A 14,688-nucleotide genomic window follows, 5' to 3' on the forward strand; every position below is an offset into this window, starting at 1 on the left:
TGACGGCCCAGACCGTGTGTGCAGGTCTCTGTTTTGCTTGCCGCAAACCAACAGCTGCACTCTCCTCCAAACCTTTGCAGCTTCCTGTCTGTCCTGCTTTGTCTTGAGTACTCTTTAAGTTCATCATTTTAAAGTCTCAGGAGAGAATATATTAGTATATACTTGTTAGTTTGGTAGCAAAAGAAACAGCAAGTTTTGGATTTTTTAAATGTTAGGTTTCTGATAGGCTACTGGCAAGACTTGCAGGATAAACACACTCAGGTTCAGTAGGTCTAAATTGTTGATTCTCCTTTGCCCCAACATTCAATCTGGTCACCAAATATTTGTATCCCTTGCACTGAGCATTTCTTTTTTGCATTGCAGTTGTCATCCCCTTATTAGATGTAATTATTAAGAGAGTGAAATTGAGGCATAAGTTTTGTACTGCCTAGTGTCATGTATGGATGTGAGAGTTGGACTGTGAAGAGGGCTGAGCGCCGAAGGATTGATGCTTTTAAACTGTGGTGTTGGAGAAGACTCTTGAGAGTCCCTTGAACTGCAAGGAGATCCAACCAGTCCCTTCTAAAGGAGATCAGCCCTGGGATTTCTTTGGAAGGAATGATGCTAAAGCTGAAACTCCAGTACTTTGGCCACCTCATGCGAAGAGATGACTTACTGGAAAAGACTGTGATGCTGGGAGGGATTGGGGGCAGGAGGAGAAGGGGACGACAGAGGATGGATGGCTGGATGGCATCACCAACTCGATGGACGTGAGTTTGAGTGAACTCAGGAGTTGGTGATGGACAGGGAGGCCTGGCATGCTGCGATTCATGGGGTTGCAAAGAGCTGGACACGACTGAGCGACTGAACTGAACTGAGCAAACTGGGAGAATTCAGCATTCTTGCAGCATTTCTAACAGCAGTAAACCTCTGAGGTGCATAGAGAAAGAAAAGCAGCAGTAGATTTCCCAGACTGCAGAGGCTCAGAAAGGGAAAGAGGAGTTGACTTCAAGAAAGTCTTAACTAAAATACAGAATGAATTTTAGTCACATTCAGTTGCATGTTGATTACACTTGCTGACTCATTTTGGTTTAGGTGCACTTTGGCCATATACTGAGAAAGCAATAATAGCTGTTGCTTTTTAATGAGGAGGATAAAGCCAATAAATATAAAATGTTAAAATGCAGCAAATAAGCATTAAAGGCAGTAGAAAAGATGTACAATGGGGGCTTGTTCAAAAAGAGTTCAATGTGGGAAGAAATAACTGGAGACTGTCCCAGTTTCTGAATTATATATATATCCTTTTCTCTGCTACTGTCAGCAGATTAGTTTGGGCTTCTGGGACTTTATCCCTATTGGTGAAAAGAAGAGAAGGGAGGAGAGCAGAGGGGGCTAAGAGAGAAGTCTTGACCCCTGGGTCCGCTCTTGACAGGTAGAGAATAGATTTCATCCCATTCTTTTCTGTTGAGACCTAGACTGTGTTTGGGAAAAGTACCTGTATTTTGGTTTTAACTCCTACTGAAAAATATTATCTGTAATTTTGAGACCTCTAAATAAAAATCGTGAATAAGTTCTCTTTGAGATCTAACACATAATTCTCTTTGGTATGGAAAGATACTTCAGCATCTTTTCTTGGGTCCATAACAGGATGTGATGGAGTGGAATTAAAAATTGCCTTGTGTAATAAAGTGAAGTATAATGGATGTACTTCTGTTCAAGTTACTTGGTCTGCCATTCCACTCAGTGGATCTGTGAGGCAGATAAAAGATGCTGTCAAGCCTGAAACAGTCAATTCACATTGCTAAACTCAGGGAATAATTGTGTGACTCATTTGAATGATTTCTCCACATTGACCGTGAACTGGAAGGCACTTTTCAGGGGGCTGGGATTTTGGATGGTGATGATTCGGGTGGTATCCTCCATGAAGAAGCTGAAAAATTGAGAGTCACAGAGTGACTTTCATTAAAGACTGACACCCTAGTCTATTTTGTAGACAATTTAAGTGATTTTCAAGAGTGTTGAAACTTCAAAACTTAATTCCCACTTAAGATGGGAGTTTAAGAAGAGTTTTCAGTTCTCCCTTGGCAGTGAAACAGTAAGTCTGGGGACTTGAGGGATTGGTGCCTTTACTCAAGCTAGAGCTAAGTGAGAAAGATCTTTAATAAGAATTCCCTCTGTGGGTTATTGGCAATGAACTTTAGAAACAGGGATATGTGATGCTTTGTTTTAGGTTCTTTCCCTGCTGTAAATACTCACCATTGATTTTAAACTAAAGTAAGCATCAATTGTACCACCAGCCTTGAATTATTAGTGCCTTGACGCATGGAGAGAGGGGGCTGCCGTCATTAAATAAGATCTAAAATACTTGGTACAGGTGGTGTCACCAGAGTATAAGTACTACCTAAGTGTTCAGTCATGTTATTATGTCTAGGGAGTCAGAAAGTGCCCAGCATGGAGGAATACAGAGCACACAGCAGGAAGTGATGAAAGAGGAGCTGAGAGGAGTTTAGAGTGAGAGCTGACAGGTGACACGGAAGACGTTTAAATCCTCGTCTTCACTTCCTCTCATTCCCAGCCCTTCCTCCCCTACATCCTAAGGAACCCCAGGAAGCATACTTGGCTCCCAACAGTTACTTGAGTAGTTGCTCCACTTGGATATTAAAAGAAAGGGGGATTTTAGAAAGCTAAAACCTTGTGACAGTGCGGGAACTAGACAATTAGGTCTCAACGTTTGCTCAAGAGGACTCTGGGCAGATAGGAAGGGAAGGATAGGGGGAAGGAGTAGAATATCCACAATCTAAGAAAACCTTATGCTCCTATTTGGCTTTTCATCCTATTGTATACCTGATAAGTTACTAATATAAATTACTTTTGCGCCGACTAGGCTATGAAACTCTGTGTGTTCTGTTCAGGATAGAGTTTTCTCAAAGTAGGCACCACTGAATTGGCCTGAGTTCTCCCCTTGTGGATAACTGTATTTTGCAATAAGATGTCTATGGTCTGTTTGAACTAAACAAAACACAGATCTCTCTTTCTTGTTTACACCAAAAAAAAAAAAAAAACCAAAACAAAAAACCACCCTTTATTTTCCTTGCCTTTAATCTTTCCCCTAGACCAAAACAACCTGCACGTTGCAGACAGATTAGTCATTCCAGAATAAAGCTTTCTTGGCAAGATCCTCAAGTGGCTCCATGGCATTTACGAGACTGAGTCCAGCCGCAAGCTGGAGGCCAGCTCTCCCACAGCTGGCCCCTCTGTCACTCGTACCTCTTGGTGTGCATGAACCCCTGACCCAAGTGAGGCTTATCTCTTAATCCAACTATGTTTACATTTGCTTCTTCCCAACTCTAAACCCCTGTTCTCTTGCCACTGAATTCAATTTTATCCCCACCTCTAGGCCTCACTGAAAAGCCGTCTTTCTTATGAAAACCTCCCAAGTATTTTAGTCCATAATGATTTTTTTCCCTGCATTTATGTTGACATTAGTCATTTGGACTCATCAGTGAATTAAACAGTTTTTTGTTGAGTGCTAACAATATGTGTGGATGTGAGAGTTGGAATATAAAGAAAGCTGAGCACAGAAGAATTGATGCTTTTGAACTGTGATGTTGGAGAAGACTCTTGAGAGTCCCTTGGACTGCAAGGAGATCCAACCAGTCTATCCTAAAGGAGAGCAGTACTGATTTTCATTGGAAGGACCGATGTTGAAGCTGAAACTCCAATACTTTGGCCACCTGATGTGAAGAGCTGATTTGAAAAGACCCTGATGCTGGGAAAGATTGAGGGCAGGAGAAGTGGACGACAGAGGATGAGATGATTGGATGGCATCACCGACTCAATGGACATAGGTTTGGCTGGACTCTGGGAGTTGGTAATGGACAGAGAAGCCTGGCGGTTCATGGGGTCGCAAAGAGTCGGACACAACTGAGCGACTGAACTGAACTGAACAATATGCCAGGAACATAATATAAATAAGTGTGTTATTTGATTATATTCTGTTTTATATTTCTCACTTATTTATATATGTATTTTCTTACTGCCAAAAAAATCCCTGTAAGAACTGTTTTCTTACAGAATTAGGCACCAAGTAGGAATGCAGAAAATATATCTTGAATTCACTAAAGTATATTCATGATAAACAACTTAGGATACAAATCACTTGGTAACTTGTCAACTTATGATCACTCACTGTATTAACTGGGTGATGAGTCTTAATAATAAACATTTTTTATTATGCTTGATCAAATTAAATCTTGCATCGTGACAGATTTTGTTTAAAAGTTTTTATTAATAGGTCTTTTTCATAGCTCAAAAAGGGGGTTACAGATGATAATCAGCAGAACAATTGAAAACAAAACCTCACCTCCTTAGAGTTAGCCAGTGTGTAGACTTTATTACATAGGCACATATTTTTTTAAGTAAACTTTTTACATAAAATAAATCACAACACTGAATGAGGATGGATGATGAAGAAAGAAAAACCCAAGCCTTGGACCAGCTGAATCGTTCACTGGGACCCTGGGTCCCTCCATCCTGACATATTGAAATTCACGATGAGCATCACAAATGGAGAGTGAGGAGGGGGTGCTCTTTTATCACTTCCAGGCTTAACACACTGGTTGTTTCATTTCCTGAATACGGTAAACTTTCTCTAGGTTCTGTTGGCAGGCTGACACAAAGGTTAAATGAACACTGACTCAGAGTGAGAGCTGTTCATATTCTTCCCTCTGCTTCCTCAGTACTTCAAAACCCTTAGACGCTCTGGTCCAACTAACTGCTTGCTGTCAGGACCTGAGTGCACATCTGCTTCCCCAGAGCTGCTCCCATTGGGAACCACATGAGGGCACTGACCCTGAAGCACACGGAGGCAAGACCGCGGAGCTTAAGGCGTCAGTCACAGTGCGGCTAGAGGGAGTCCGCAGCCAGCGCTGAGGGCTCGATCTGAGGCAGAAGATGGGGCCGGAAGGAGGAGGAGGCTGGAATTTCTTGGCTGGAATTAAGCCATTACATTTGACCAACTCTTAGTACTAGAAACAAAATCATACTAACACATACCACAAAGGAGATGCTACTTTGTAGCTTGTATGTGGTTTTAAAAAAATTAATAGTTATATTTTCCTGTTACTAAAAGATCGGATAGGGAGGACCGGCCCTTTCTCTAGTCTGGTTTTGCCATAACTATGTGACAGATATTCCCACAATCTTTCCTGTTTTTTCTTCCTTCGATCTCCGAAGTCTTTTATATAAAAGGACATATTTATAAATTGTTGGTCAGCCTTCCATATCTTGGAGGGTTAGACCTACTTCTGTTTCGGGTAGTATCCAAATCCTGTGAAGTCCTCTTCACCCTCACACCACTGCTGTGCTGGATGATGCTAGGGGAACTTCCGGAGCAGGGTGCCAATGAGATTACGATCCACCATGTTTCTCTGTGTTTTGAAGGCAGCTTCTAAATAGAGGGTTGCAGGGTCATCTGGGCAGACGGTCAATGATAGAGACATAAAAAGGGGAAAGATGGGCCAGCTGCTTTCCCCAGTATTCAAATCCTAAACTTCCTGCTTCTCAAGACTGTATGAAGAGTCCTACTGACATGGAGTATGATGAACGGTGGCACCAGAGCACCGTTTATGCAAGTGGAGCTGGAAAGGACCTGAGGGGACAATTAGTCCAGCGTCTTCACTTTTTTAGCTGAGGTTTCTGAAACCCAATTGGAAAAATAGCCAGTGACTTGCCATGATGATTTTCTCTATGACCGTGTCCTTTAAAGATTCCTAGAAACCCTGGTTCTCTTTACATCAGCAGTCCGCAGTGTCCTTAGCTCCCATTACAGAACTGGCTGCTGGGACAGAACCTTGACCAAATACTTGTTGAACTCAATTACCTCTATTGTTTATCCCTGCCAGGCAAACTTAGTATTCCTGGAGCTCCTTACTTTTAAGGGATGACCTCTCATTCACATATTTTGAGGTTTGGTGGCCAGTGCTCTATTTGTCATTTCTCTGTACTTTATATTTTTTGATTCTGTTCTTTCATAACTTTTCATTAAATGCCATTATTATTTGCCTCTCTTCAGGCACTACCAAACACATTACTATGGACATTTTCTGCCTTTACAGGCCTGGAATATTACAAATTCAGAGATACTTTTTTTTTTCCAGTTGTTAAAAGAACTAGACTCTTAACCAGACTTGCTAAGGCACCATTAATAGAAATATAAAAATTCCATTTTCCTGGTTTAGTGAATACATGGGAGAACACTACTGATACACACATTTATTTTCTACCTTGTTGACTGCCTTAAACATCTCTTTCACTTTTAATTCCTTAAATACATAAATATGAGCCACAATATCAAAAGCAAGTTTCATTTACAAAGAACATAATTAAGAAATGAAGAAACGGTGACTTGTAGGGAATTGGCAGTTAAAGATTGGTCATGTTTAGAAAACATGTTTAGAAGTTGGTGAGAGTGCTATGACTAATTTCATAAGAGCTGTCACGGTTCGGATGACACTTATTAGTGAAATGTTAAGAGATAATTCCTTTATTGGATGATATTTTTTGTGGATTTAGTTTTTTGGCCAGTTTTGTTTGAAGTTCCTGTTGCATTTTTAACATGGCCTACACTCTAGATATGCCAGAATTAACTTACAATCATCATTCATAGAAGAGTTAAAGTTACCATTCCCAACGGAGAAAATTTTAAAAAGTAGGCTCGATGGCAGCGCTTCCTATTCACATCAACTTAATATTTTCAAGAGTTGGAGGAAAATTTCCAGATCATTCTGTTTTCCCACCACCATGAAACTTACAAGATTTAAAGCAGTTCTGAAATCCTGATGTTACTTGACAAGTTTCAGCTTACTGTCTCAGGCCTCCTTACTATCAGGTCTCCTTCTTACTATGATAACAAAATAAACAGCGACACTGGTGAGTGGTTACTGTTAGGGAAAACGAAAGACCTAGCACACGAGACTGCCCACGATTCTAGCAAATGCTTCCTTCTCCCATGGACCATTCGAAGAGACAAGGCTCGGGCTCACAGAGCTCTCTGACTTGCCGGAACAAAACTGAATCAGTAATCCAGACTATTGACAGCATCTGTGCTGCTGTTATCTTTGGGCACAAAAATGTTTTTCAATATGAGTAAGGTTCACTGTAGTTTAAATTCAGCTGCACATTAAGTGCTTAAGTGCTGACAGTTATTAGTTGACAGTGGAGGCAAGAAAAGAAATTACTTAAGTGCTCCAGGAAATGAAAGCGTGCTTGTATGCTTTAAGGTTAATGATGTTTGATGATAAGGAAGGGTTAGGTAGTCTTGGAGTCTCAGGGTCAGTATTCATTCAGCAAACATTTACTGAATACCTAATAATTTTTCTTTATTACATGAATATGTTTGTCCTATCGGCATGGATTTAAGGTAGCTGAAATTTATTATATTCCAAGTTTGGTGCTAGATAGTAGAAAGAAAGAATAAGATACATTTCTTGCCTCCACGAGTCACATTTCTTGGGAATGTGAATTTCTGGGGACCTACTGATGCTAAAGCCAAAACTCCAATAATTTGGCCACCTCATGTGAAGAGCTGGCTCATTGGAAAAGACCCTGATGCTGGGAGGGATTGGGGGCAGGAGGAGAAGGGGATGACAGAGGATAAGATGGCATCACCGATTCAATGGACATGAGTTTGAGTGAACTCTGGGAGTTGGTGATGGACAAGGAGGCCTGGCGTGCTGCGATTCACGGGGTCACAAAGAGTTGGACACAACTGAGCGACTGAACTGAACTGAACTGAATTCCAGTATACTCTTGCCTGGAGAATCCCATGGACAGAGGAGTATGGCGGGCTACAGTCCAGGGGTTGCAAAGAGTCAGACACAAATGAGCGGCTAACACTTTGAAGCTCCTGCCCTCATCTATAAGATCTGAAAACAAATTACTCTCATTTCAAATAAGAAATATTTTACATTAAACAACATTCTCAGGAATTCCCTGGCAGTCCAGTGGTTATAACTGAGAGCTTTCAATGTGGTGACCCAGGTTTAATCCCTAGTCAGGGAATTAAGATTCTGCAAGCCACGCAGTGCCCCCCACCTCCAAAATAACGTTCTCAAGAGTTATGAACCCTGAAAATAATGCAGGATGGTCAGGGCAGGTGGGGGGCGGGGGACAAAATAGAAAAAAAAAAAAACTGTCCAGATTATATTTAAGTGAAATACAAAATTTTGATAAGACATAACTAGTACTATGTTCACAAGAGTAAGAGTGGCAAAGGGGGGGTTAATGGTCTCCCCCCAAAGTACCTCATATTCTCTTGTCTGATATATCATAATGAGAGCATTTCTTATCTTCCTTTACTATGCAGTCATAAAGCAAGTCACCAGCCTCAAAAAAAAAAAAAAAAAAAAAAGCACAGCTCTTGATATCAAGGGACATCTAATTTATGTTCTAATAGTAACAGTCTGTGTACTGGTAAAATGAATTCACTTCTAATATTTTCACATTACTGGTAACATAGAAAAGGAATATTTGTGGCTATAGACACACAAAATAGAAATCCAGGGTAGCAAACTTACAATCTGCATATCAAAAAGGTATTTGTCCAACTGTGTTTTCTATGTAGGCTATTAACAAAACTACATAGAAACTATGTCTAAAAATAAGTAGTCTTACATTTTGCAATTCCCTAAATGCTACCCATAAACAATTTGTAAAATACAGAGGAAAAACAAATCTGATGAAATCAAGATGTTAAGTTTTTAAAAATGAATGATAATTTGAATGTAGATAGCATGGAAGGAAGTTTTCCAACCCTTGGTTTAAAAAAAAAAAAAATCCAGGTAAAGCACAAAGGCAATGAGAATTAACCAATAGGAAAAAAGGCTCCAACCACCAATACGTACGCGATGCCAGCAGGTGAAGCGGAGCTCTTGAGAGGGTGCAGGGCTCTCAACTTGGGTAAAGAAGGTGTTAGAATACGCTTGACCTTGACAACTCTTCCACCCATCTCAGTGCTTCTATGAGGAATCCTCAGGAGCTTTTAGCACAACGGGGGAAGGACTATGCCTTGGAGTCCCCCCACTTGACAAAGACCTCTAGAGGAACCCACCGTATTTCAAAGAGCATGAAAAGCCACTTACAAACTAAAACCAGGTAGAGTTAGAGTCCTATTACTGCTGAAACTAAACATCTATGTAGAAGGTATCTTGGTAAGAACCTTGCCTACATCCAATCTTAGAGTCCCTTTCATGGCATTTAGGAGAGATGGGTTATTTTAGCTTTTGCTTGGGTATCTATAGCAACTGGAAATTCTACTAGTTGAGTCCATTCCTCTTTAGAATAACTCCTATTACAAGGTTCTTTCTTGTGTTGAAGCAAACATCTGTCATCTATTAAGCTCCTCTTTTTGCCCTTTGAAGCAACACAGGAAAAATCCAGTTCCTCTCCCCTTTTATAGTTCAATGGAGATTTCAAGGCAGCTATTATATCATCCTCTCTTTTTCCCTTTGCAGCTATATCTTCTGTTCTTCAGGGGAACTATTTCCTGGTTCCACATATAATCAGACTCTTCATGGTCCTGGCTACCTGACTCTGGATGCGATAATTTATTAATGTTTCTCTTAAAATGCGGTTCCCAGAAGGGAACCCAGTCCTCCATGCAGATGTGGACTGAGCTGTGCCGCGTGCAGGGCTCCCTGGATTTCTGTCACCACAGGCCGAGTGTGTCCGTTTAGCCGTGAGATAGCCCTAACTCAAAGCTGGACTCACATTTCCCTACGAAAACATTCCTACAAAAACTGCTGTGAAACCAGGACTTTCTAACACCTTTCCCATTAACACACACATCGTACACACATAGGTGCCCTCATCTATACTCAGAAGGTTGCATTTAAGAAACTCAGAATATGGAAGTCTCTCGTTAATGCCTGTTCAATTTTATCCTTTTAGTTTCAGTCTTATGTTCACATATTTCAAAAATTATAATGATTTCTGTATCCCAATGTCAGTACATAGTTAGAATTCAGTGAATATTCATGGGATGAATTAATCCTGAATCTACTAGTCAACAGACTAGATATATGTGTCTACTTCTGGGTCATCTATAAATCTGATAGGCGTACTTTCTGCCCCCCTTACTCTCTTCTTCATCAGGGAACTAAGAAGGCAAATAAAAGCTGCCTTTAAATTGTTGAGCTAGTATTCCCTTTGGGATGTGGAGGTACAGAATGTGAGCAGGAGCAGATGAAGAGAAAGAATACTGAGTGTCCTAGATCCTTGGAATCAGGATTTAAGGTTCCCGACATTAGAAAAATATGGCTTCCCCCATCTCTACCCTAGAGTCTTCTGCCTTTCAGATCTATTAGAATACTGTGATTATCAAACTGTGGATTTTTAGGAAAAACTCATACAAGCTTAATTTTGAAACAGCTTTTAAAATGATCTTTTCAAATTACATTTCCTGTAAAGTCTGAGTTAGAGACACACAGCTGTCTATTGGCTATGAGGTATAAAATGGAGTTCCCAAAATGCCCTTGACAAATGCCTGAGATAATATGTATCCATTTATTTCAGGAGTCAGAAATGGCATATATTTTTCAGTGTGAATTTAGAAAATCACTGAGCTTGAAGCTGTCTCCTGAATTGAATATTATCTCAAAATGAACGTTCCTTTTCCCCGGAATGAAGAAAAATAGCTCAATTTTGCTTTCCCTTCAACAGCCACTCTGCAGAATACAGGGCTAATTACGGAATTTAAAAGCATCCTATTGTGCCCTTTTCCCCATTGTCTATTGTGACCCAGGATGGTGAACCCTGGGACTGACACTTTAGAAAGATGGAAAAAGCATTTCAATCTCGAACCCGGAAGAAAACATTTCAGAAACGTCCTTCTTGCATAGTGCTAACGTTTGAAGCACGGAGACACCCATGAAAGGTCTAGCAGACCCAGAGAAGAAATTGGTTTTGTACCTTTTGTCATTTTTTCTCTAGAGGGAATGATGGAGGTGGAGTCTTGGTTAATTAACTTCTCAAGAAACTGTTTTCCAGAAATTGATTGACAGATGAACATCAGGAAGGAATTGCACCAATGCTGTAGGGGGCGGTGGGGGTGGGGGGGTCTTTTCCTGACTATTATCAGTCACGACAAGCCACACGCAAGAGCCGTGAGATAAGCAAGAGTGGAGACGAGGCTTAATTATACGGTAAGCTCCACAGGCCAGGGGACCCGAGAGCTTCAAGCATAGTCAGAGCCTCTCTCAGGCAGCCACCTTAGGGTTCCTGTTAGAATACAGGTGACTGCAAACAGGACGCTCCATACCCTGTTCCCCACAGGGAGGAGCCATGCTAGGTACTGACTTGAATTTCAGCTATTCAGGAAGACATCCTATCGGGCCGCTTGGGTCAGGAACCCCTGCAAGACAGCCTCATCACTGGACCCCGCACTCCTTGGGATTTTCCATGTCATCTCCTTCCAAGTCTAGCTTCAAACTCTTTTTTTGCTCAATTTCCACCTGTCAAGGAATAAACATCGGAGAGAAATAATCAGAAAGAAATATCAGGAAAACATCCCAACAACTAACCAAAAGAGAAAAACCTCACTAGGTTCTTTGAGAGTCGTCCTTATAGTTTGGTTAATGTTCTGGGGTTTAGCCACACCAAGCTACTGGGCCTGTGTACATCATGGCTTTGAATGTGCACATGCCCTTGGCTTGGTCTGGAATTGCTCTCCCTCTCAGTCCACCTGGGAAATCCTTCTTTGCCTTGCACAGTTGCTCAGAGTCTCCTGTAAAGCTATTCTTGACTCCCCAGGTAGAATCAGGTGCCCCCCTGGGTATACTTCCCCTGCACCCAGTACACTTGCCCAGCCCCACCACACCACAGGCTCTGTAAGACAGGGCAGGCCCTTTTTAACTGTTAAACCCCAATAATACAGGCATACACAAAGGTTTATCAAATGAATGGATTTCTTTGCAGTTGGCTGTTTACACTCTCTATGACTTTGTCCCTTTAAACAGTCTGCGGAGAATTCCCTGGCAATCCAAAGGTCAGGACTCTGCACTTCCACTGCAAGGGGCACAGGTTCGATCCCTGGTCAGTGAACTAAAATCTTACCTGCCATGTGGCACAGCCAAAAAAAAAAAAAAGTGTCCAATAGTATTTACAGTTCTGCCTGTATCTTTTGCAGAATACTATAGCTGTTAATTATAAAGGGACTAATCAATTAATCTTGTCTTAAGAGTGACACAGCTCATCCGAAGCCTTTTGAGAAGTCAGGCAGGGAATCTTTTGCGTTACGGAGCTTCATAATGAAAGCTGCTTCCCTCAATACCGATATTTATAATAATGAGGGAAAGAATTCAAGACAAAACAGCTGACTATGGTCATGTTTGAAGTGCTGAGTTGTTTTTTTTTTTTTCTGGCCACAAGATGGAGTATTTGTTCTTTTCGGTAGTTGAATGTTTTGGATCACACAACTAAGGAAACATTTAAAGAACAATTAAACGATGGTATAAATCTAAGCATGTTATTATGAATAGAAAATTATTAAACCACTTTGCCAAATCCTTCTTCAGTATGTCCCCCCCTCCCCATTTTCCATCCCCTTTGGCATTTAATCTCCCGTGTGTGTACTCAGTTGCTTCAGTCGTGTCCGACTCTTTGCAACTTTATGGGCCTTAGCCCGCCAGGTTCCTCTGTCCATGGGATTCTCCAGGGAAGAATCCTGGAGTGGGTGGCCATGCCCTCCTCCAAGGGACCTTCCCAACCCAGGGATGGAACCCGCACCTCGATGTCTCTTGCATTGGCAGACGGGTTCTTTACCACTAGAATCTCTTCCTACTGAATCTCTTAACTCCCCAGGATATAATCACTCTTTATATCAGAACTCTCCAGCTTCACGGCCCCCTATGCAGCCCTGATCCTGTTACTACTATAAAGGTTTGCTTGGCTTTTGAGATTGCTCTGTTACAGCCCAGTGACCAGGTCAGATGTGTCTTAATGTCACTCAGATCCACTTCATCAACATCTGCAGCTGAAATATATGCTTAGAGTTAGCATTTTCCTGAGCCTGCCTGCACTTCCAAGCCCACTCCACTGCACATAAATTATATGATAAAAGAGTAATAATAATCCCCTTACCCCATGACTCTTTTGTTGTTGTTCATGACAACTGAGACATAATATCCTCCTCTTTCATTAGCCTCTATTTCTCTTTCCAGCCTTTCTGTTGCCCACGAGCGGGATTATTCATTTAGCTCGGAGCAGACTCAAGCCCAGCTATGCACGGTGGGCCACCTCCACGGTGGCCGGAGCGCCCGTCTGCACCCCGGGCGGGCATTGCTAAAAGGAATGGGAGCAGGGAGCGTTTGGGGGTAAATAGACAGACTTGGAAGCATTAGCCAGATGCCCCCCGAGGCTACCTTGTAGCTGTAGTGTGCGGAATAATTGACCCACTTCCTGACGTCCGTCTTGTCTTCCACAGAGATGGATCTCACAGCAGCTTTGGAGGCAGACGTTGTAGGCATGCTGAACTCGACGTTCACATGATTGGCAAATCTGGAAGGCACTTCCCGGTCCGAGCCAAGTTCAAGGTGGCAGAAGAAACAGTGTGGGTGACCAGAAGCTATAAAAGAAAAACAAAGAATCTAGGGTTCGGGTTCTTTGGCGAAGAAATGGAAGGAGAGCCTGAGCAACAAACAAAGGAGGCCTGGCAGCCTTTCAGAGGGTCCAACGCTGAGCAGAGGACTGGCCTCGGCAGAAACCACACTGCGTGTATATGCCTCAGACCGTTGGATGTAACACTGTCTCATTTTGGTAGCCTGGTATCCTAGCAATAAAACGCGGGACCTGGGAAATGAGGCTCACTCCGCCTGCTCAGGTCAGAGTGCCACGTGAACACAGCACAAATACCAAGAAACAGAGATTGTAGATTGGCAGAAAGGAATAAAAGAGATCAGCACTTAGCACCTAATAAAACATCCAAGACAGCCACCTGGAGCAAAATCATCAATTTCTCTTGAAAGCTGAATTGAATTGTCTTCATAGCCGTTCATATTTTTTTTTTAAATGCTTTTGGCATGTTTTCCAGGTGAATGAAATATGTAAACAACAAAGCCCTTAGAAACTGCACATAAGCATTAGGGAAGCATGGTTTCCCAGCTGTCTCCCTAGGAAGACATCTTTCCCAGTGGTCAAGAATCTGCCAATGCAGGAGACCCGGGTTCCATCCCTGGGCCACGAAGATCCCCTGGAGGAGGAAATGGCAACCCACTCCAGCAGTCGTGCCTGGGAAACCCTGTGGACAGAGGAGCCCGGTGGGCTACAGTCCATGGGGTCCCAATGAATCAGACACGACTGAGCATGCAATCACGCCCATGGAACACCCGAGCGAACACAAGACTAACAGCCAGGACCTGTTAGTCCTGGATTTGACTTGCAACTCTTCTAAGTGTGAGGACCACACACCCAAATCCTTTGTTCTCTCCAGGCTTCTTCCTCAAGGATGAAGTGCAGAGTTGGGGGTTGGTGGGAAAGGGTGAGCTGAACAAGGCCAGGCATCGGCCCTTACTGCTATTTAACTCTGTAAATCTGTGGCTGGTTCTGCCGTATCTGGAAGGCAAACTTATGGTCTGATTTTCATCTGAAGATTGTTACCAGATTATTTGAGGCAGAAGAGCCAGAGCTGAGTTCCCTGCCTCGCCACGGATGCGT

The 14,688-nt window shown here is 42.3% G+C and overlaps 1 protein-coding gene across 6 annotated transcripts in view; it reads right to left on the reverse strand.

Moving 5' to 3' along the window:
• Positions 1-4,247: 4,247 nt before the first annotated feature.
• The window catches only part of STON2 (stonin 2), a 182,013-nt gene continuing 171,572 nt past the window's right edge, over positions 4,248-14,688 (reverse strand). For all 6 annotated transcript variants that reach the window (XM_061429619.1, XM_061429618.1, XM_061429614.1 and 3 more), the window contains 2 exons: positions 13,398-13,600; positions 4,248-11,489 (listed from right to left, as the gene is read on the reverse strand). In XM_061429619.1, the coding sequence (XP_061285603.1) occupies positions 11,406-11,489; positions 13,398-13,600 (287 nt within the window). In that variant the 3' untranslated portion in view covers positions 4,248-11,405. The remainder of the gene's footprint in view (positions 11,490-13,397; positions 13,601-14,688) is intronic.

Source organism: Bos javanicus, chromosome 10, assembly GCF_032452875.1.
Source record: "Bos javanicus breed banteng chromosome 10, ARS-OSU_banteng_1.0, whole genome shotgun sequence".
NCBI classification, from domain to species: Eukaryota; Metazoa; Chordata; class Mammalia; order Artiodactyla; family Bovidae; genus Bos; species Bos javanicus.